Genomic DNA, 24,547 nt, shown 5'->3' with positions numbered 1-24,547 from the left:
ACTCTGCTTCAAATCTTCAGAAAGAGTGTACACAAATGTGTCAGAAAAGTCCAGCAAGAATAACTATTCTTTAACAACAGTGAATGAGAACATTATATGACAGTTAAAATGTTTAAAGTTATACCTCTTCATACATTTTAATTCTATCAACAGTTCTTCATATTTATTAAAAACCTATAAACTCCAACAATAACAATCTGACTACTCCAATAATAAGAATTTGATTAAGTCCAAAGTTCTGTGCAGAGTTACATGTGTTTCTTAAATAACTGTGAGGACAAAATTTATTATGTTGTATTTTTTACAACAATAAAAAAAGGATAAAGACCACTAGCAAGAGGGAAAAAAAGCCCTGATTGAAATGTCATTATGAAAATACCACACAAAATTAATATAATGAGTAACTTCTGCTAGGTACTGAATGTTCAACTGTACTGCTTACACTGATATTTTATCTTATGTAGTTACAATTACAAATCCAAGAAACATGTCAAGCTTAAGCATATATACTTTTCCAACAGTAATAACCCTATTTACTTAAACTGAAATGGAAAGCCAAAATGTGAAAATGAATATCTAAAACTATTGAAAAAAATCACTCTGAGACTACTTTTTACTTTAATTTTATTTCCAATTAGATAAATTTGCAGTATGCATATACTGCTAATTATTTCACAGATTTTAATTTTCATAGAAGAGTATCAGATTCAGAATATCATACAATATCAAAAATGCAATTATTAATTCGTTTACCATCAATGTTTAGTGTTTGGTGGTTAAGAGCCTAGGCCGATTATTAGATTACATGATGGCAGGACACTGAACAACTTACAGCAAAATAGAAGTTTCTTTTATAATATAGTATTTTGTTTTAAAATTCATATCCACAATACATTCAAAACTTACACAAGTGCCACTGTAGTTCATGTCTCAACAAATTTAGAGATATCATATAATAATGGAATTTCATTTGTATGTAGTCAATGAACTGTTAAGGGTAACTGAAAGGAAGTACTAAACACTTAAGATACTTAAAATCAACACATTGGTGGGTGAAATATTTCATAGATACTTAAAGATCTAAGTTGAAAAATTTATGACCATTATGTTACTCTCCCATGGCACTCACCTCTAAAAACATACTGAGAGCATGCTAATCATGAGTACTTCTGATATATGATATTATAATTCTTCTTTGTTAAACTATGCAAGTGTAAACAAATGCTTTGTAGCCATAATCAGGTAATGAACATGACAGCCATCAGTCTCAAATAAATACACTATCAAAACCCTTTTTTTAAACACAATCCCAGTACATAGAGTAAAGCCTACACTGTCTGACAAATGAAGATATGGCAGTGCACACTGACATTATAAAGGAAATGGGAACAGCAAAAAATATAACCTCCAAGATTATTTTCTATTTTGAGGTTAAAACAAATGGAAGAGCCAGGACACTATTTGGTGGGATATCCACTTATGTAATTGTAAAGAAATGAAGAACCAGTAAGGTGAAGAAACTGATCAGGGAAGTGGCAAGAACATTGTGACTGATGATTGAGTGAGTTGACAGAAAAGGATGTTGCACTGCATGATTTACGGTCACCCAAACTAAACAATGATGCAAAAGTGAAGATGCAGATATAGAAACATCGAGGATAAATAAAACTTAACTGTAGTACTGCCTAATTATAAGGTAATAGCACATATGTAGACCAGTTATGTAAATGTGAAATATCAGAAATATATCCCATACCAATACCATGTTAACAGATATGAAAACTGCCAAAAATGAAACTACAAGTAGTGGAAGAAGTAGAGGTAACCTCTCATTATATAGTTGAGGTGAGGTGTTGAGCTGTCGAAATCATTGCAACCCCCCCCCCCCCCCCCCCCACACACACACACACACACACACACACACACACACACACACACACACAGAGCAAGATGGTTACACATTGCTGATTCTGTAGCCCACCTGAGGTGAAAGGTTTTGTCAGGCAGAGTGAGAGGAACAAAGAGGGAAGAGGGGGGATTGGTGAAGGGAAAGGCCACAATTTCTCACCCACAGTGGGCTGCAATGCTCAGACAGCGTAGAAGTGTATGCGTGGGTGCATGTGTGCAGGTGTGTGTGTGTTTATATTCAGTAAGTTTCCCTCCCTCTCTCTCTCTAAAACACACACAGACAACACACATGCAGTGCCAGATGGCTACAGAGTCCTGGTACTGTAGCCCAGGTGAAGTGAGAACTACAAGGGGAGGGAAGGAGGGGGTGAAGAGATGGGACACAATACATCACCAGGGTGGGCTTGCTTAAGAGCCTGTTTACCAATCAATGTCTTAAATTACGCAATGAGTGGTTACCTTTACTCCTTTCATAGTTTGTATTCCCCCTAGAACTTTACAATATTGTAAAGCTCAAACTACTATATTTAATCACAAAATGACCATATACAAGACTAAGATGCACAGAGAAAATCCTGGTAAAATTTATTTATGAATAACAACATGTAAAACACATTTCTGATTACTGGTGCCAGTTTCATTGTTCCTGCATAAACAATCTGATGGATGGGACTTGATATGTGCACATTACAGACTAGGATTACAAATGGATGAATAGCCAGTATTCGAAAAGATAAAACCACAGGAGCTGAGATGAAATAATAATTTTAGAATGTTGTACTGAGCTTCATCAATCAGTACTGTGTGAATTTTAGGAGTGGGGATTGAGTATGAAGTTATCTGCTAGTGGAAGTAACCTAGTCAACAAATAATGCTCTAGTCTACAGTAAAATGTTTTTGAGTATAGTACTTACATAACTGGGAAAAAAGGAGACTTTCAATAATTTCCTCTTTCAACTTTTAGATGAAGTTCTATTCGAATAATGTATCCACACACTGATGATAAGTTTTCAATGAGTGTCTCATTTGCAGTACATTTTATTATAGGTGTTGGCAACTTGCAACACATTCAGCAACTATATAACACAGTAATCACTTGCATCTATTAACATCAGAGATAATCCAGTACAGAACAAAAATGTGGCTTGGCTTGACTTCTGACACAAGTTAATCAAAATGAATGGACAACTTCCTTATGGCGTGTGCTTGCAAACACCTCCCATATCTCAGCAGGTGAGTGAGAGATCTCTTAACACATGTGCCAACAACAATTTTTTCAGTAATTTTCACTTTCAATGACCAACAAAAGTACGCTTTTGTTTAACTTAGCATTTCACAAAGACAGCATGAAGTGCTTCCCAATAGACATTTGATCTCATGTGGTTTGGAGCTCTTTTTAACTGTTATCTTGTGGGTATCTTCAAATTTGAGTGATAAAGAAGGAATACATTGGAAAATGTAGATCATTTCCCTTTACAGTATTAACTTAAGAGTCATTTCTAGTATACTTTATGTTACATACAGCAGAACATAGCCAACATTTTAGTTTTAATGTCACATGTATACATTTCTGAAATGGTGAAAACATATCCACAAGAGTGGATACATGTTTGGGAAGGATATAATAGAAAACGGAAATATAAAAAAAAATCATATTGAAATAATGGCCTGATTATTCCATGTAAGATATAGAAATATATCATAGCATAATCAGATATAAAAGGCTTAGAGTACCTGGCAAAATGGAAACAGCAAAGAGAGGTTCATTTGATTCAGAGTTTTTTTTTTCCATTTGCAGTTATGTACAAGTCAGCACTAACACAGGGAACCAAAGGAACAACTGAGAATTACCAACAGCACACCTTTACAAAATGAAAATTCATGTCCACACCCTTTATAACTGTGTGGCATACACCTGCCCTTCTGTCTGTTCACTTCATTCACTAATATGAGTGTTTGCACACAACAGTAATATATCGAGCAAACTATCCAAGGTACTAGATAAAATACATCAACCATGCATTAAGATAATTAGAAATTTTAACATACACAAAAACATGTTTATTTTTTCATTTGATAGTTATCAGTCATAGAATCAGCAGCTTAATTTTCAGCAGCTGTGGAACTTATGGACACTGTCCATCTACACATCAATCAACACACATCTACACAGTTTTTGTTCCTAATGTTGCTACCCACTTCCACACAATTCAGGTAAAGGAATACTACAAATAGCAAACATATCCTCTCATATAATAAGCCATCCACACACAGACATTAAATATTGACCTGATGCAAAATCATTAAATGCTTTTGTTTTTTGTAAAATCATTAAATGCACCAAAGTAATACAAGCAAACATTAAATAGACCATACACGCACTGAATGCCTCAAAATTCTTGGTTTAAGAGATTCAATCTTTATATATATTCAACATTTTTACTCACAATCTTCAGTAGTTTCTAGTTTTTACTCACATTTACTCTACGCTCTATATTTTACACAAACTGATTACAACACACAAATGATTACAATACACAAATGATTACAACACACATATGTGTGTTTGTTGAATTATCTTTTTACTGCTGAGAAGAAGTTCATCTACATGAAATACTTGACACAGTATTTTAAATGAGTCACAGAATCCATCCTGATGGATGATATACTACCAAATAATACACAGTAGCCTGCAAACAGGTGGATAGTGCAAACCACCTTCTACCTCTATAATTTCTGCCTACCGTCCATATTCTGCAGCAATCCTAGTTAATGGAATGGAGAACAAACTGCCACCATTCATCAGAACTGGTTAAAGGAAAAAATCCTTTGAGAAAATCAGCTGTCTCATGTAAAGTTGTGGTTGTATGCATTTGGGAGTTCACGAACATAATTTTTTGGGAAGAAGCCAACCTGGAAACAAAGTGATTTTAATAAATTTTGCATCTCATTTCATGGTTCATAGAAGACACATATGTAGGTTTAAAACTACAATAGTGACAAGCAGAAAGCTATATAGGTCAAATACCATCTTTTGTGACTATAATTGATATTTTAATATTTGCAAAATAGGTTACATTCCCTCATTTTTGTAATAGTGAGGTAGTTTCAAGTATGTGGTTAAGTAGCTGTAACTGGTGAGATAACCTGATTTTCAAGTGGGGGAAAAGACAAAGACCCATTTTAGTCAAACACTTTGCATTTTGAACTTTAGGATGGATGACTGCTGTACTTTTATTCACTGAAGATACCACTGAAAACAAAAAAAATATTTAACAATCCTAGGAGCAGTGAACAATTTAAACTGATGTATTTGTTTTTTCTTGCTGGCTACATACAATGAAAATGGACAGAATTAATCTAATTTACTAATATGAATAAAATTTCTTTGGTTTGGTCCATAATCACAGAACATACAAATTATGTTTTCCCTTCAGTACATTACTTTCAGTGTAAATCACTGTTGGAAATTATTAATCTATTTAATTTGGAATTCATGTTATGCAAGTTAAGTGCAACTAAAGGTATTCTGTAATGTGGAGTGTTATTCATGTGGATTTATCTATCTTGTCTGGGACATTTAAAGTTTATAAATTTAACATGTCAATTAAGTTTAAGCTACAGATGACAATTTCAACATTCTTTGGTGAGTTTCATTCAACCATTAAAGATATATGTACGCATCAATTACTGCCAGCAAGAAGGTCAGTGTAAAGTTTGGAAAGTGTTCTGAAAACTGGCAGTGCAGTGATGTACTGTAAGACAGGAGGACAAAACAAATTTTTTAACAGAACTTAAAAAACTGTTTGACCAATGTCACCTGAAAGAAAATCTCACCTAATAACTACAAAATAGGCAGCAGTGGGGATGAAGTGGGTGGCATTTTTTTATCACATCTGCTCTGGTGATAGATTTCTCCAGACAGAATTCTATCAGATACTGAATTACATGCATATCGAAGAATTTTATGTACATCTAAAGTATACATAAATATTATCTGCCTGGATCTTTTGAACACATGCCTTATATGATAAGTCAAGACCAAACTAGTCGTCCTAAACGCTTAAAAAAGAAAAGAAATTACTAGTATGCAGATTGTATGAAGAATGGGTTTGCAAACAAATTGTTCTAAATATTGCCCAATGCTCCCGAATCTCACTGCACCATTCATTCTTTTTCAGGCATATCCATTATAACCCTTTCCCTTAAATGCTTCTCAATTTGTGACTATTTGCTGTCGCTATTGTTCAATGTTAAATGCCCTAGTTCGATATATTGATATGCCTACATTTTTAAAGTTAACACTCACTTTATCTTTCCTTATGAATTTTCGCACTGTTAATTCATGATGCATAATTTTAAGGAAATGTTGTATGTGTATGTTTACTTCGCCATGATTCCACTTCACGAATGACAGCTTTTATCAAAGGTAGTCTTTCTATCGTATGTCCCAGCTTTTTGCATGAATCATGAAATTGTAAAAGCTCAAATCTAAAACAATAGTCAATAGTTAAATGCATCACGAAAATGTAGCTGTCTGCTGACCAAATACAATCTAGTCTTTCATCCTATCAGAATTTCAGAATTATGTTTTTTAAAAGGGATTATGGTGTCATTCTTTTAGCATTCCGAATATTTAAATATGGAAAAAAATAAGTTTTCTATATGCTCATCATTCTTCTGTATTTTAGATACTGAGATATAGTGAGTATAGTAAAAATCCAGGGGTGGATATCACTCAGAGGCAGAGAAAGACGAACCAGCCATTATAAATGACAGTATTTCTTTCAACGAGGAAAGGAAATCATAAGGAAAAGCTCACATATTTTTAATATTACTTTTTAAGTATGAGTAAAAAAATGGTGCAATTAGTTAAAAAAAAAAACAAAGAGTTCAAAACTCAATTTCCACAAAATTTTAGAGAACCTGACTTTTTTCTACAACTTCTTTTGAAATACGAAAAAACAAAAAAAGGATGACTACAGTTTAATGTACCATCAATGATAAAATCATTAATGATAGAGTACCTGCTTGGATGCGGTTGTAAGCTGGCTCTAGCATTTCAAGGAACCATCTCAGGATTCCCTTATAGCGATTTTTGAGGGACCGCAAAAAAACCTAATGTAGTAATTATAAACTCAAAATCTCCAAAACTTGACTCTCACATTTAACAATTCTGTCTAGCACCTCCTTTTGTGTTTATTATCAAGTCTTTAAAACATCAAAATCAAATGGATATGATCATATGTACAAGGTGGTGCTAAAAGTTGTGGGTCTACAGCACTGAATGTTCTAAGTCATACAGTGCCATTAATCTAGGGAAATTTTCCTCAAGGCTTTTCTATAAGGAGAGTGATATGTGAAAAATTGCAAACTATACCGTGCCTGTAGATATTTTCCATCATAACCGGCTGAGTGGATGCAATCAAAAGTGAAAGGAAGGTAATGGCATGTCATCTTGCATTCGACTATACATAGAGGACCCTGTTGGTTTCCAAACTGATGTTCAGGGTAATGTAGGTTTTATTTTATTGAAGGGAATATAAGCTGGAACAATCAGGTTGTGGATCACCTAAAGTGATTAAGTTCAGCTACTTCTGTTAAATTTAATGAATGCATCAACATATTTCTAATCACTGTCTTCCCATGATGTAGTAAGTTGGATAATTCTACAGTGAAACTAAACATATGTACTCCTCAAAGAAAGTAATTACTATTATATGTGGTGTTCAAACATACACAATTTGTAGGTATCTTTTTCAACACCTGTCTTTAAGAATGACACCGTTCACACCATAATCTTAATCATGAATACTGAATAGCTCAATAAATGATCAATTATGTACCTTATCATGGACTTTTCCTTTCCACCATCCACGAAAATCTCCTTCCTTACTTAATACTATCACCTGGCAGCCACGTTTCAATGGCAGCTGATTCTGTTCAGTTGGATTGTAATCATATTCAGCTACAGCAATTATCCGGCGATAAGGCCACATTAAGCATACATCTAATCTGTAAATACAACAAAATATTTCAAAATTTCAATGGCGTGTTAGGTTTCTTTCCTCCACAGAATTAACACTCACTCTCACAGTAATTTGATTATAGTTCTCAAAATAATATGACACACAAATTATTTAAAATAAATATCATCTCCCTCTTGTCTCTTGCAAACACACACACACACACACACACACACACAGGGGGTAACTGCCTTGTTAGATCAGTAGAATAAAAGACATCCTGAACATGCCTTATACAGTGACTTTTGACATAACGTAATGCACAAATTTCTGTAACATCAAAGCAGCATAATTATAGATTCAAACATACAAGGAAAGCATCTATAGTCCTTTTTTTTAAAAAAAAGATTAATCAGGCAGGAGGAATAGATAGGAAGAAAAAGAAGGTGGACCAATTTAATTATAATGTCTCTTTGCTAGTGTAGCGAACAGTGAGATCAGTAAAGGTGGAACATTTTCTCAGTCAGAGAAAGATTCGAAAACAAATTGATCAAGTTCTTGTTAAAGGGATTTTCTGGTATTTAGCTGAAGGAAAGTGATAAAAGATGGGAACTTTACTTCAGCATCACTTTTGTGTCATTTACATAAACAAATGTCTATTTCCCACACATTTGTGGAATTTACACGTTTAAAACAGGTTTTTTTTTGCAAATTTGCAGCCATATTATTCATGTTATTAAGTTACAGAATGGGATTCTACTGCTGTTGTACCAACTTTCAAGAAAAAGAGGGGGCAGCAATTTACATTTGGTCATTAGTCATACATTTAACTCAGTACTGCATTAGCAGCATTCTGAATGCCGTCTAATTAAAACTGGAAATACAGTTCCTCACAACTATAACAGTTTAATGTGGACCTACAGGAAGTATTCCAAAGTGCCTTTTCCAGTTAAAAACAGTTCTTGCAAAACTTTGTAAAAACAAAAGTCAACACAGAAAAAGCAATGACTCATTGAACAGTAATTGATAACTGATCGTCATGAAGTGAGCAGATAAAACAGATATTTGTTTAATCATGCCACAATAATATGCAAATATTATTACTTCAATGTTAACTGAATAAACTGTGCTTGTATGGCGACACTATAATTTCCAAACACACAGGACAGTGGACAAAATGTTATTCAAGTTTAGAGTATGCCCAGGGCTAAGAGAAGCTGATAGTCATTACTAAGATGCGATCATCTTGTCAACATGTCAACACGTTCATACAGAGTCAAGCTTCGTCTGATGGTAATGTATAAGACAATGAGCAAAGGCTAAAATGTAGGCTCAAATTATGTTCTGCAACTATGTCAGGTCTTATAGTATTTTTGAATTTACAGTGATAAAGGGAAGTTATGTTACCACTAGTGTTCAAACCTTTCACACACACTTGTAAGACTGTGATACTTTTTATGTGACCTGAAAAAAATGCATTCATATATTCATATTATTCATCATCATCATCATCATCATCATCATCATCATCATCATTTCCTTGGGCCTTTGTCCCACTCCAAAGTGAGGTCAGCCTTGTTACTATGGATTGGGTGATGTTAGTGTTAGAGGGTGGCCGGATGCCCTTCCTGTCGCCACCCCGTACCCCCCAGGATGGAGCTGTTTATGTCTAGTGTAAGCGATGAAAGAGTGCGAATGTTTCCAAATGTTTGTGAGGTGCGTAACTGAGGTGGGACTAGGGGACCAGCCTGGTATTCACCTAGTGGGATGTGGAAAACCACATCAAGGCTGGCCACCACATCATCCCTCGTCGGTAATCTGCCGGGCGGATTCGATCCAGGGCTGTCATGCCTACCAGAGTCCATGAAGCAGTGCATTAGCGCCCTCGGTTAACCTGGCGGGTCTGAACAAAATGCATTATAGGATCAAATTCACTATGGAGCAAAGGAATAATAGGACCATTTCCTTTTTGGATGTATCTGTCAAAAGTGATGGGAGTTACGAGATCAGTTACAATATTTTTAGGAAGCCAACCACTTCTGATGTTGTTATACATGAATCATCAAACACTACATTGCAATTCAAAAAAGCAGCATTCAGGGTGTACTCCACATATTGTGTAGTGTCCCATTATCCCGTGAAGCTCATGATCGGGAATTCAAAATAATACAGTTTACAGAATATTCAAATGGATATGACACTGACTTTTGAGAAGCATAATACTGCTCATACCCCACTGACCTTTAGAGCTTTGACCCTTCTTACTCCGGCAAGTAGCAAATCATATGCTGATGATAAATTCCATGTGGTACTGTTTCCAGCAGAATCAGCAAATGTTTGATTTCTAAAGATATAACTCTGGCTTTTTTCATCCTAAAGAATAATAGCCAAGAATTTAAACATAGGGAAACTGCAATATGGCATAAATTTATGTCATCAGCAGTATACAATATCACCTCTGACAAATGTAATGCTAAATATATAGGTCAGACGAGAAGAAACTTTTGAACCCGCTTTAGACAGAACATCAATGATTCCAACTCAAAATCAGCACTGAGTGCACATTTGCACCAAACTGATGATCTTATCACTGACATTTGAAAGAATATGCAGGTTGAGATTTAGGTACTTATATCTACTGTGCTCTAAAAAGGTTCCCTGGTCCCACCCTGAATCTACATACAGATCTGTGACCGAGGGTCTTTTGGCAAATTCTGACCACCTATAACCCACTATTTTAATATCATAGGTCATTAGCTTCCCATATTAACTTCTTGCATCTTTTCACTAATATTGTATTATATTTTGTGAAAGAGGGCACATGTAACACCACCCATGTTTATTAATATGTTATATTTAACTGTCCACTTTCAGATTTTCATAAATGGGACTCTACTCTGCTACATATTTTTGAAGTAGTTTAGTACAAGTTCAGCTACCCCGAACCATTCATGCCTTATGTAGTGATGGTTTTGATTCCATTGCCTCTTACACCGCCTGCAAACATCTTCCATATGATGGAGTGGCCAGTACTGCTTTGCCTGCTGCTGCTCAAACACCTTCCTGCTCATGGCACAGTAAGGTTCTACTTGTTCATTGGGTTCATGCAGTGGAAATGTCTAGGTATGCTATTAGTCTACAGCTTTCTTTGTCCCACATGGTTTTTTTTTCAGGTTTTGTGTCTATAGGTTCTACACTAGCCCCTGCATTTTAACTATGGTGTACCGCTTTTGGCACATTTATAATTAAATGAGAATGGGAGGGAGTGGCTCTAAGGCAATTACCTTTCCACTATAAGTTGTTAAACACCCACACTGTGAGTACTTTTCAAGTATTTTCTGTATTCCTGTATTCTTCAGACCATTGTTAAGAATTCCTTGTAATTTTTCTCTTTATTAATTTGTGTACAGTCACCTAAGGATGCATTTTCAATTGATGCAAAATTAGTTGTGACTTGCAAAAAAAAGTATTTTACATTCACTGTGGACCATTTCATTCACAATATGGAAATTTGGGTGTGGTTGTTCACAATTTAAAATAACATCTTGAAAACTATTTTGAAATTTTTAAAAATTTTCATTACTTGAGATGCAGTGATCAAAAAATCATTACCTCTCATTTAACTTATTACTAAATGTGAAAAAGTTTTCTTTGCCAAAGCTCCTTCTCATAAGGGCTTTGGTAGATGAAATGTTCAAGTCTACCTGTTGCAGCTCAATGAACAATGCACAATGATCTGAGACATTTAAGCCCACACAAAATTTACACACATCTTTACATACTAAATTAGTTAAAGCATTATCAATACAAATTATTTTGAGGAGACAATGATTTACAGCTTTTAAGAAATGTTTAAAACTTGTGACTGCAGACAGCTGTACTACTCCAAAATTTATTACACAACTGGTTTCAGTCATTAACAGACCATCTTCTGGTATATTTTGAAATCATAATCAGATGTGGTACAGCTCGTAACCATCATAAATCATTATGGCATAAGATAATCTCTCCAGTTCATTAAAAAACAATTCTAATGTAGCAGGAGGTGATGTCCTACTTTTGTATGATATTGTAGAATACTTATATTCTTAAAACTTGTAACTGTGGCCTTTTGAATGGACATATCTTTCACTGGGCATTTGTACCTGTCAGCTCACAATGAATAATGCAATAATCATGTTTTTATAACAGTAGATGACAAGTGGTATGTCAAATCTTCCCGGTGGATTAAAGAGGTATGCTGCACTTGGACTTTAACACATAATGTTGCCTTTCACAAGTAATGCTGTTACGAACTGAGCTGTTAAGGCACAGCTCACAAACTGGCCTCAGAACTTAAATTCTGCTAGCACCTGCTAGCTCCCTCTTCTTCAAACAGCTGTACTGCAGTCACTACAGCATACCAACAAAGCTAGGTGAATTAGTCACACAGGTGGAAGTTGCAGTTAAAAATAACCACCTTCTTCTTTATCTTCCCATGCTTGGGTAGCTACTAACACGAATAACTTCTTGCCACTAACCAGTAAGCTTCAGTTCCATTGCCTTTTGTAGCCTGGCTACACATGAACACAAAGAAATAGGTGGATTTTGGTGGAACAGCGATAATCTTCAGGAACTGCACATGGTATACATGAAATTACTATCACTGCATGTAAAGATCACTTTCAATCTCTCAGCTGACTGGCCCAAACAACAAGCTAGGGCTCAGCAAACATCCAAAAAGTATACTTGTCTCAAGACCCAACCGCAAGAAGTGAACAAACCATGCCGATGCACCATGTTTAATCTCACAGATAGGATCCTGGACGACATAGTGGCTGCGAACTACGCACCAACACTTGGGATATTTCCAATCCGAGATGTGATAGCTGGGGTAGAATAGGCAATTTTGAAACTTCCCAGTGATTTGCAAAAGAGATTAGGAGGGACACCTGCCAAATTTTAGCCCGAGCCCCACTAAAAAAATTTAATATCACTTCAACAGAAAAGAAGGCCCTGCGAGACTTGAGAGCATACAAAAACATCATTATTTTATCTGCCACAAGGGGAATGCCACCATCCTTCTCTCATGAGCTGAATACACCATTGAGATAGAGGCACTGCTTGACGATCCTACTTATCGCAAATCTGAAGGGCAAGATACAGAGAAAAACATCAGACTTTTTCACGAAGAGTTCTATTCCAACTAACGCCATTAAGGTGCTGCATGAACAGGCTATAGTTCCACCAAGACTGTATGGCCTACCAAAGATACATAACGATGTGTCTCCTCCTCGTCCAATAGCCAGTGTTGCAACGTCTTATAGGTAAATGTGACCATCACATCCAGAATTCAGAGCACTTCATAGGATGTCTGAAGATGCTTAAAAAAACAACTGTTGGATATTTTGGTTAGCTTTGACATTGTATCTTTATCGACCAATGTACCTCTGCAGGACTCGTTAAAACTTATCAGCTGCAAGTTTGGGAAAGACATTGTGGCATTGCTTAAACATGTGCTTACCTCAACTTATTTCTTATTCAATAACCAATATTTTGAACAGGTGGATGGTGTTGCCATGGGAAGTACTCTGTCTCCTATGGTGGCCAACTATTTTATGGAAGAATTTGAGGAAAAAGCACTGCTTCTGGCAAGTCTTCGACCTTCCTGCTTCTGGTGGCATGTAGATGATACATCTGCAGTGTGGCTCTACTGAACAGAGATATTACCTATGTTTCTCCAGTACCTGAATTTACTCCATCAGAATGTACAGCTCACCATGGAAATGGAGGAAGATGGCATCTTACCAATTCCAGATATCATGATTAGAAGAAAAGCTGATGGTACACTGGGACATAGTGTCTAACACAAATCAACTCGCACAAGAGTTATACTTGAAGTCCAAAAGCTGTCTTTATCCTGCAAAATGTGGTAGTATCTTATGCTCTTTGGTGTGTAGAGCACATGTGGTCTCAAATACTGACAGATTGCCTGGTGACCTACAACACCTAAGAGTGGTGTTCCGACATATCAGTTATTCTGATAGACAGATATGCCATTTACTCCATTCTAAGCAAGTTCAGAGCAAGGATGTAAGTGAAACTGCGAAGGCACCCACTGCAATGGTGTTCTTGCCACATTTTGGTGGCATGTCTTCAAGAATAGGAAGAATTATCAAGAGGCATGACATCAAGTGAGGAATTTGTTACATTCAGTCAAAGGTGATCTTGGTCGTAGGAAATGTGGCATATATAAGATACCATGCCACTGTGGGAAATCTCATACGGGGCAGACATGTCGAATGGTACAAGAATGTTTATACATCGTCATACGTGCCTGGAGCAACCTGATAAATCAGTGGTAGGAGAGCATTTCCTGGACATGGGGCATTGTATGCTTTACCAGAAGACTGAAGTTTTACCCTCAGCATCATCTCTCTGGGACCGTGTTCTTAAAGAGACCATACATTTACATATGGCGGACAATTTTATCAACAGGGATGTAGGTTTTCAATTGAGCGGTACCTGGAATCCATCATTGGCTGCAATTACATTAAAAACAGGAGAAACAAGAACATCCAATTCATCACTCAATACAGCACACTGTTGAAATTTAATTCGACTTTTAACCACAGTAGCAATGGGCAGGACAGTCTAAGCCCACAGTACACCTGCGAAGACTTTTCTGTGGCTCCTGGCAGGGGGCACTATGTCTTTCCTCCAAGTGTGAGCCACTTCCCGCACATGTGTTGCCTGCTCCTGGCTCGAAAAATTTTACTTTGACATCGCCATGCAATTATCATCAGTTGCGTCTTGTAGCATTGACAACAGCATGTATCACCACCTGATGATGTCGAACAGCTGTATCGACGAAATAGTGTGAGATTTGCACAATATGGCCTGATGGTAAACCCAAGAAGTGTATTTGCAACACATACACCGGGAAAGCCTGAAAAGTTCTGTTAGTCTTCTACTACACTCCCTACAATTCTCACTGATTATATGATATAGTTGGTCTATTGGTACGTTTCAATACACATTTCTTTTATCAAAGAAAATATGAGAAGTGCCCTCCAGGATTGACAAATCAGAATGTTTACTAATGAGCTTATCTCTATTTGAAATGTTGTATTTAGCAGGTGTTTAAAGTACCTATTCAAATAGTCTGCCTATAGCTTCTCTAGATAAAAACTGGTATTAATAATTGGGTGGATTGTCATATTTCCTTTATGTAGCTGTACAACATCTCGAAATATAGGGACAGATGGGTTCATCAGAATAATAGCACAAGTTCAGCTGTCCCCCCAACCTTCACACCTTCTGTAAACATCTTCCACACTATGGAGCAGTAGGTAGTGCCTTGCCTGCTGCCTCACAACAACCTTCCTCCGTGTGGTATGTCAGGCTCTTCTTGTTTAATGGATTCACACACTGGTGTGGTCTAGATGTGTTACTTCTCTACAGCATTTTTTGTCCCACATGGCCTTTATTTAGTTTTACTTCTACAGGTCCCACGTTATCACCTGCATCCTAACTTTAGCATATCACTTTTAGGGTGCTATATGTTTATAACTAGACGTGAATGATGGGGAGTGGTTCTAAGGCAGTTACCTTTCTGCTATGAGTTGTTAAATAGGATCTGTGCGAGTACTTTTCAAGTACTGTTATACAATATTATACTTCAGTATCCTTGTATTCTTTGTACATTGTTCAGAATTCTTTGTAAAATTTTTTTTTCTTAATTGATTTTTGTGCAGATCATCTGAGTAGGCATCTTCAACTGATGCAAAACTGGTCGTTACTTTGAATAAAAGTATTTTACAGCCACTGTGGATCATTTAATTCAAAACGTTTTCTGGATGTCATTAATGAAACATTTCCACCTAGAACCTCAGGTAATAAGATGACAAATTAAAGTGTATCACCCAAGGCATAACAATTTCCAGTGTAAGGAACAGGTGGCTGCACAGATAAGTAAAATATAATCCAGATTTAATTGAATATGTCAGATTTTAGTGCTCCAATTATGTATAAATATAGCAAAGTCTGATGTCAGTGTAACAGATTATCCCAATGAATAAACCCACTAGGCTTTGATGAAAATTCTGAAAACCTTACAAAATTTTCAAAAGTTTCCGTAAAGTGCTAAGAAAATGCAATCTTAGAATTAAAAAACAAAAATTCAGAAGGGGGGATTGAAATACTCACTAAAGTTATTAAAGCAGCACACAACATAATTTCACACCCACTAGCTAAAGTAGTTAACGTTTTGAAGAGTGCTGTTTTCCAGAGGTACTGGAATATGCTGAAGTTTATTCACTTTTCGAAAAAGGACCAAGGGAGTTCATGGGAAATTATCATCCTATTGTCAGTTCTTCCACTTAAATATAAAATACCTGAAGATGTTGCTGTTACCCAAACCCAAAGCTTCATTGCAAAATATTCCACTATCCTAAACAGTCACTTTGGTTTTCAGCATGGAAGAACCACCATACATGCAGCAAACAGTTTGGTGGAAAAAATGAGCACATCATTAAACAAAAGTAATAAGGTGGTATGAAGTGTCTGTGCCCTCAGCCCTCACAAAGGCTTCTGTAAACCATGCCTTGTTTATTTACAAACTTGAAAAGTATGGCATTAGGGGCAGTGCCCTACAATGGCTAAAATGCCACTTATGACAGAGAAAACAAAAAGTTAGCATTGTTTTAAATTCTGGCTGGAAAATATCATATCATAGGGTGTCCCACTAGATTCCATAGTAAGTCCAGTTCTATTTCTAGTGTATGCGAATCAGCAAAAATATTGGTTCCCTGTCAGTTCTGTTTGCAGACAATACTGTATTTCTGTGTTAACTGAAAAAAATTTCTGAATGATTGATCAGTATCCTTCATATCTTAGAAACAAGGATTCAGCTAAATGGTTGAATCTAAAGATTTCTATGACTCTCAAGAAGCAATTCCAAAGCGAACAGTAAAGTGACCAAATTAAGATCCCAAACCACAGACTTTGCCGAGTTGGGGAGGGTTGCATGCCTCAATGATCCGGGGGGGGGGGGGGGGGGCAGTTGATAATCTGTGGAGATCCAGACTAACTCGTTGTTCCTGAGAGAGACACAGCAGCCTTTTCAGTAGTTGTAGGGGCAACAGTTTGGATGACTGACTGATCTGGCCTTGTAACATTAGCCAACATGGCCTTGTTGGCCTGGTACTATGAATGGCTAAAAGCTAAGTGAGACCACAGCCATTATTTTTTTCCTGGGGGCATGTACCTCTACTTTATGGCTTAAAGATGATGACATTCTCTTGGGTAAAATATTCTGGAGGTAAAACAGTCCTCCATTTGGATCTCCACGCAGAGACTACTGAGGACAATGTCATCATCAGACAAAACTAAACTAACATTCTATGGGTCAGAGGGTGGAATGTTAGATCCCTTATTTGGGTAGGTAGGCTACAGAATTTAAAAATGTAAATGGTAGATTGAAATTAGATACAGTGGGAATAAATGAAGTGGCACAGAGAACAGGACTTTTCGGCAGGTCAGTACAGGGTTATCTATACAAAAATCAAATAGAAGTAATGCAGGAGTAGGCCTAATAATGAATAAGAAAAAAGGAATATGGGTAAGTTACTATGAATAACATAATGAACACATTATCATACCAGAGACAGATATGAAGCTATCTGTCACAATAGTGCAAGTTTATGGTGGCAACTAGCTCTGCTGATAATGAAGAGAATAAAAGAATGTATGATGAGATACAGCAAATTATTGAGATAGTTAAGAGAGGTGAAAATTTAATTGTGATGAGTGACTGGAACTCAATAGTAGGAAAAGGAAGGAGAGGAAAAATTGCAAGAGAAAACGGACTGAGGGGAAAGAATGAAAGAGGAAACTATCTAGTAGAGAATATAATTTAATCATCACTGACACTTGGTTTAAGAATCATGAAAGAATACAGACAGAGCAAAACTGAACTGTCGGATGAGACTGCTGCTATTTACACTGACAATGAATACTCCAGCATACACAAACTTAAGTTGCTGAAGACCTGTAGCATGCCACCTAGCGACACTAATTGCTATACCACACTGGATGCAGCACAACTCATGGCATTCCTCCCTCTCCTGGAGACACAGGGATCTGTTGTTTCAAAAGTTCTCATTGGAGCTGACTGCAGCACCACGGACCTAGATCTTGCTAATGCTGGTGGACCCACATGTTCTGGTCAGGCCTGGCACATCTTCTTCTCTGTGATGAGTATCGTAGGCAGCCACTCCCATCAAAGCTTTGTGACTGATGAGCAGTTCTGTTTTTTCCCTTGAATGAGAAATCTCATCATTGATCTGTACCTCAGGACTGTAGAGGGGCTTCATTTGGAAGATATGGACAATGTCTATGTGCTTTTGTCTTCTTGATAAAGGGTCATAATCCTTGACTTCATATGTTACATTCAACAAGCAAAAAAGGATATGATCAGCCTAAAGTACCACTTCAGTAATTTTTCTGATAGCCTCAATTTCTGCATAGGAGTAAAGATCCATCAAAAGTCTCCAGGGCTGATCTCACTGGCTAGTGCTTAGCATTATAGTGCTCTCGGTCTTTGCAATGGGCATCCTGGGTCCGTATGCGAACCAGCCCCTTCAGTCCTAGTCGTGAGGCATTTCATACAGTCAGCCCAGGTACAGTCTGGTTGATATGAGAACTGTGTATCCAATGTTATTTTGAACTCATGACTGTAGAGCAGAAAGAACGGTGTGAAGCATTAGTGGCTTGCTTCATTGTGTTATATGTGAAAGTCACAACAGGCAGTGTTGTATCTGTACCTCTGTGTCAAACATCAATGTAGATCGAGACTGTATCTGCTAATGTCTTATTAAAGCATTCTGTGAGGTCACTCATCTTCGGCTGGTAGGCTGTTGTCATCCTGTGTGTCGATGATGTGAAATTACCTCCGATACTTGTATCGACTGGACAACCTTTCCATGATCATAGACCATCACACGGGGTGCACCGTGTTGACATTATCTCTTCTTTAAAGAACCTTGGGATTTCCAGAGCTTTGACAGTTGGCCCAACTTTGATGACAGCACAGCAGGTGAGGCAGTCAGTGCAGACTGTTATCAACTGAGTCTTATTTGCTGACTTCAGGAATCCACAAGAGGTTGATTCCAACTCTGTGGAATGGCACTGTTGCAGGTGGAATTGGTACTGGAGCCTGTGACGTAACTGCAGCACATGCTTCTGTCACTGTTATTCCTGTCAGTGGCTCATATTGTGTTTAAAAGATTGGCAGATACCTGGCCAGTGGTACCTGTGATACCTCTGATTCCATCAAGAGTCTTCATGAATTTCATGACTCGATGTCCTAGTGTTATGGAAAGCTTCAGGGCGGCTGGCCGTATATGAACAGGGATGACAAGCAACCATTTCCGACCCATCAGATCACAGTGCCTCTTTTCCAAAGTTTCGTTTATTATCTGGAATTCTCTTTTGGTCAGTTCCTCCTCCTTTGAGGTACTATGATTTTCAGCAATGCTGGATTTTCCTTTTGTTCACCAGCAATGTCATTTAATGCAATGATGGCTGAGATTTCATCCACACTATCGCATTTCACAAGGGATCCCTTGAAAGGCAATCAGTGTCCTTGTGTTTTTCTATACCATTGTGACATACTCCCAAAGCCTCAGTGCCCATCTCACCAATCAATCTGACAAACACTTCAGGCTAGTCAGCCAGCATTGAGAATGGTGGTCTGTTACAACAGTGAATAATTTGCCAAATAAATACATTTGGAACTTATTGATGGCCCAAACAACTGCAAGGCACTTTTTCTCAGTTGGAAGCACAGCTGTCATCTTTCCACTACCTTCCTGAATTTATTCTAGAACTGCAGTTGCATTAGCACTGGTGTACACTTCTGTTTTGGCTTTCTCATCATACAATGCTGGGACTGGGAATGATGTTAGCACCTCCTTAAGGAAAAGGAATGGCCTTTCTTGCACCCTGTTCCAGAAAATTTGGACTCTGCTTGCAGCAGTTCTTGCAAGGGACGTGCCTTGCTATGGAAGTCCTTTATGAATCACCAGTAGTACATTCCAAGAAAATTTCTCACATCACAAATGTGCCAAGGAGTCAGAAAATATGTGACTGCTCTTATTTTCTCAGTATTGAAATTCGCTCGGTCGCCATTCACTAGGTGCCTCATGATGATTATGAACTACAGAATGAAACTGAAGAAACTGCCAAACAGTGTGAAATTAAGGAGATGGGATCTGGATAAACTGAAGGAACCAGACGTAGAGAATTTCAGTCACCATTAGGCAACGATTAAATGAAAGCTGGGAAAGGAATACAGTAAACAATGAATGGTAGCTCTGAAAGATGAAATAGTAAAGCCAGCACAGGGTGAAACAGGTAAAAAGATACAGCTTAGTAGAAATACAAGGATAACATAGGAGATGTTGAATTTAATTGATGAAAGCAGAAAATATAAATATGCAGCAAATGAAGCTGGAGAAAGGAAATACAGACGTCTAAAAAATGAGACTGACAGAAAGTACAAAATGGCTAAGCACAAATGCCTAGAAGGACATGTGCAAATCTGTAGAAACATACATCAGTAGGGCTAAGATAGATGCCAGCTATAGTAAAATTTAAGAGACTTTTTGAGAAAAGACACAAAACTGTATGAATATCAAGAGCTCAGAAGGAAAGCCAGTATGAAGCAATGAAGGGAAAGTTAAAATGTGGATGAATATACAAAGCGTCTATATAAGTAAAACAAACTTGAGCACAATGTTATACAAAGATATGTGGAAGAAGAAGAAGAAGAAGAAGATGATGATGATGATGATGATGATATAGGAGATAAGAGAAGATTGATACTTTGAGAAGAATTTGAAGCCGCACTGAAAGACTTAAGGGGGAAACAAGGCTCCTGGAATAGTTGACATTCCCTCCTCAGAATTACTGAAATCCTTGGGAGAACCAAATATGACAAAATTATTCCAGCCGGTGTGCAAGATATATAAAACAGGGGAAACACCTTCAGCCTAAAAGAAGAACGTAAAAATTTCTTTCTCAAAGTAGACACACATGAATATCACTGAACACTAAATTTAGTAAGTCATGCTTGCAAAATACAGACATAATTATTTACAAAAGAATGGAAAAAATGAATAGCAGCCATCCCCAGGGAACATCAATATGGGTTCCGCAGAAATGCAGAACCCCACAAAACAAAAAGATTTAGAGTAAACCTTTGACAACACTGACTGGAATATTCCCGTTGAAACACTGAAAGACCTAAGTTTAAAAAAGGCTACTGGGATAGTCGAGATTCTCTCAGAATTAAAAATACAGGGAGCAAAAGGCTGTTTACAAACTGTACCAAAACCAGACTGCAGTTATCAGAGTTTAAGAGCATGAAAAGGAAACTGTATTTGAGAAGGGCGTGAGATAGGACTGTAACATAACACTGATGTTATTCAGTCTGTGCACTGAGGAAGTAGTAAAGGAAACCAAGAAGATAATTCAGAAGGGAATTAAATTTCACTGAGAAGAAATAAAAGGTTAAAGTTCTGACAATGATACTGTAATTCTGTCATACACAATTAAGAATTTGGATGAACAGCTGAATGAGGTCAATAGTATCTTGAAAATAGATTATAAGATGAATAACAACAAAAGTAAAACAACAGTTATGGGCTGTAATCGAACTAAATCTGACGATGCTAAGTGAAATTGATTATGAAATGAGAAACCAAAAGTTGTAGATGAGTTTTGCCATTTGGGCAGTAAAGTAACTGATGAGATTCACGATAGGAAAAGGGCAGCATCAGTCATAAATTTTTAATCTGTTTACTGCAGACAGATTTTAGCTACTGTGTAATTATCTTCAGTGCATTATATCCACGTCATGGTGACTCATCGTAAATACAGTAAGTAAAAATGACACACCACGAAGGAATTATCCTAATGAGACGGAAATCATTACATGTGATGTACATATACAGACAAACAAATGATTATAATTTCAGAAAAAAACTGGATGATTCATTGAAGTGAAAGAGCTTCACAAACTGAGCAAGGCAGTAACATGCTGGCCCACCTCTGACCCTTAAACAGGCTGTTATTTGGCTTGGCATTGATTGACGGATTTGTTGGACGTCCTACTGAGGGATGTTGTGCCAAATTCTGTCCACCAGGCGCTTTAGATGATCAAAATACCCAGCTGGCTAGAAGGTCCTGCCCATAATGCTCCAAATGTTCTCAACTGTGGAGAGCATTATGGGCAGGGCCCTCGAACCAGTTACGGATTTTGATAATGTAACGCACACCATTTTTTTGTCTTAGAGTGTATGATAGAACATGGTACCACCTGGCATTACGGGTAACAAACAACTCTTTGTTACATGATAAGCCAAAACATCATTACCTCTGCCCACGAGGTCGTAAGCTGCCTGGTGGTGCTGAGTGCATTTGACACAGCAGGAGAAGTATATGAGTAGAGCAGAGATGGATGGGGAAACATTCTAGCAATGATAAGTGGCGCAAATGTGGAAATCTGCCAACTTCAGGGACTCTGACAAAAGCCAGATTGTTGTAGCCCAATGCCTAGGAGCAAGCATCTCGAAAATGGCAAATATGGTCAGCTGCTTGTGTGCTACTGTAGCGAGCATCTGTGAAAAGTGGTTGTAGAATACTGAAACCATGAGAAGGTGACAAGAAGTTGGATGTCCATACCTCATCACAGAACATAGTGATTGGAGGCTTGCCCACTCTCTAAAGCAGTACAGACTGCAATCTGTGGCAGGTCTGACAACAGAATACAGTGCTGGTGCAGGCACAAGTATTTTGGTGCACACCACTCAGCACACAGTGTTGAACATGGATTTCTGCAGCAGAGAACTCTTGTGAGTTCCTATGCTGATCCAACAACATTGTAAATTATGATTACAGTGGTCACACGATCGTCGAGATCATACCACGGATCAATAGAAAAATGGCTCTGAGCACTATGGGACTTCACTTCTAAGGTCATCAGTTCCCTAGAACTTAGAACTACTTAAACCTAACTAACCTAAGGACATCACACACATCGACGCCCGAGGCAGGATTCGAACCTGCGACCTTAGCGGTCACGCAGTTCCAGACTGTAGCGCCTTTAACCGCTTGGCCACACCGGCCGGCACGGATCAATAGAATCATGTTGTCTGGTCATATGAATGCCATTTATTGTTAAACCAGGTCAAGGGTTGTGTCCAGATATGCCGTCATCCAGGCGATTGGCTGCTAGAAACATGCAGTGCGCCACGGATGCAAGCCAGTGGGATCAGTATTATGTGATGGGTAACATTCACCTGGACTTCCATGGGACCTGCAGTAGTAACCAAACGCACCACGACAGCTGTGGACTACGTGAATATTATTAGAGACCACCTGTAACCCCTTAGGCTTGATAGTCGTCCTCAACAGCAGTGGCATCTTCCAGCATAATAACTGTCCATGTCACAAGGCCAAAATCATGCTGCAATGGTTTGAGGAGCATCATAGTGCACTCATGTTGATGTCTTGGCCATGAAATTTGGCTTATCTGAATCTGATAAAACTCAACTGGGACTCTATCATGCCCACAAACCATCCGCTTGTAAATTACGGGAAGTGTGTGACCTGTGCATAGGCATCTGGTGCCACAAACCTCTGGAAACCTATCAAGTATCTGTCGAAATCTATGGTATGCACAATCACTGTTGAACTGCTTTCCAGACACACTTTTAAGTAGGTGGTCATAATGTTTTGGCTCATCAGTGAGTATGAGCTATTATATTTATAGTGAGTAATCATGACTTGGATATAATGCACTGAAGATAGCTACACAGTAGCTGATATCAAATTGCAATAAAAAGATTACAAATTTATGACCAATGCTGCCCTTCTTCCAATCGTGAATCTCCTGAATACGGACATGAAGCACATTGTTCCTGATGGTAGCTGAGGTAGGGAGGACATAAAATGTAGACTTGGCAAAAGAAAGAAAAGCACTTCTGAAAATGGGGGATTTGTTAATATAGACTGATTGTTATAAAAGAAGTATACCCAGAAGGGCAAGAAAGATTGTGATAATTGTTGGCAGGAAGGTAAATGGTGTTACTATGAAATTATTACACTTTAAACTTTGAAGGAACAACATTTATTGCATTACATGGCCACAAAATGTATATATTAGTATGATTTTGGGTCTTAGAGCATCCACAGCTGCAAGGCACACTCGAGTGTTGGCATCAATATGAGGACAAGCGTTATCCTGCTGAAATAGGTCATGGGTGTGGGTGTTCACGAATGGCAAAGCCACTGCTGGCAGGAACTCCTGCATGTGCTGTGCAGCTGTCATGGAGCCAATTAAGAACACTAATGATGAATGGGCACCATAGGATATTACTCCCCAAACTATCACACCAGGATGGCAGGACGTGTGATGGGAGACCACAAACTACTCCTCACGGCACACTTCACTGCCGCTCCAGACCATACCCAGTGGTTGTTGCCTTCTAGGCAGAAGTGGGATTTGTCACTGAATATGACTCGCTACCAGTCTGCTGGGCCCCATGTCAGTCACTGCCAACATCTGGCGGATCTGGCATAACAGTGTGCGAGTGTGAGCGGAAGGCCTCATTTGGCGTGCAGCAAGT

General features: G+C 37.8%; 1 protein-coding gene across 1 annotated transcript in view; it reads right to left on the bottom strand.

Annotated features, from left to right (window-relative positions):
• Nucleotides 1-1,923: 1,923 nt before the first annotated feature.
• The window catches only part of LOC124721472 (protein vav), a 176,759-nt gene continuing 154,135 nt past the window's right edge, over nt 1,924-24,547 (bottom strand). Inside the window, exons 16-17 of the mRNA XM_047246467.1 lie at nt 7,755-7,923; nt 1,924-4,821 (exon numbers count right to left, since the gene is read on the bottom strand). Of these exons, the coding sequence (XP_047102423.1) occupies nt 4,756-4,821; nt 7,755-7,923 (235 nt within the window). The 3' untranslated portion in view covers nt 1,924-4,755. The remainder of the gene's footprint in view (nt 4,822-7,754; nt 7,924-24,547) is intronic.

This window comes from Schistocerca piceifrons, chromosome X, assembly GCF_021461385.2.
Source record: "Schistocerca piceifrons isolate TAMUIC-IGC-003096 chromosome X, iqSchPice1.1, whole genome shotgun sequence".
NCBI classification, from domain to species: Eukaryota; Metazoa; Arthropoda; class Insecta; order Orthoptera; family Acrididae; genus Schistocerca; species Schistocerca piceifrons.
The sequence above is the reverse complement of the archived record's forward strand: the minus strand, read 5'-3'. Positions and strand labels throughout refer to the sequence as shown.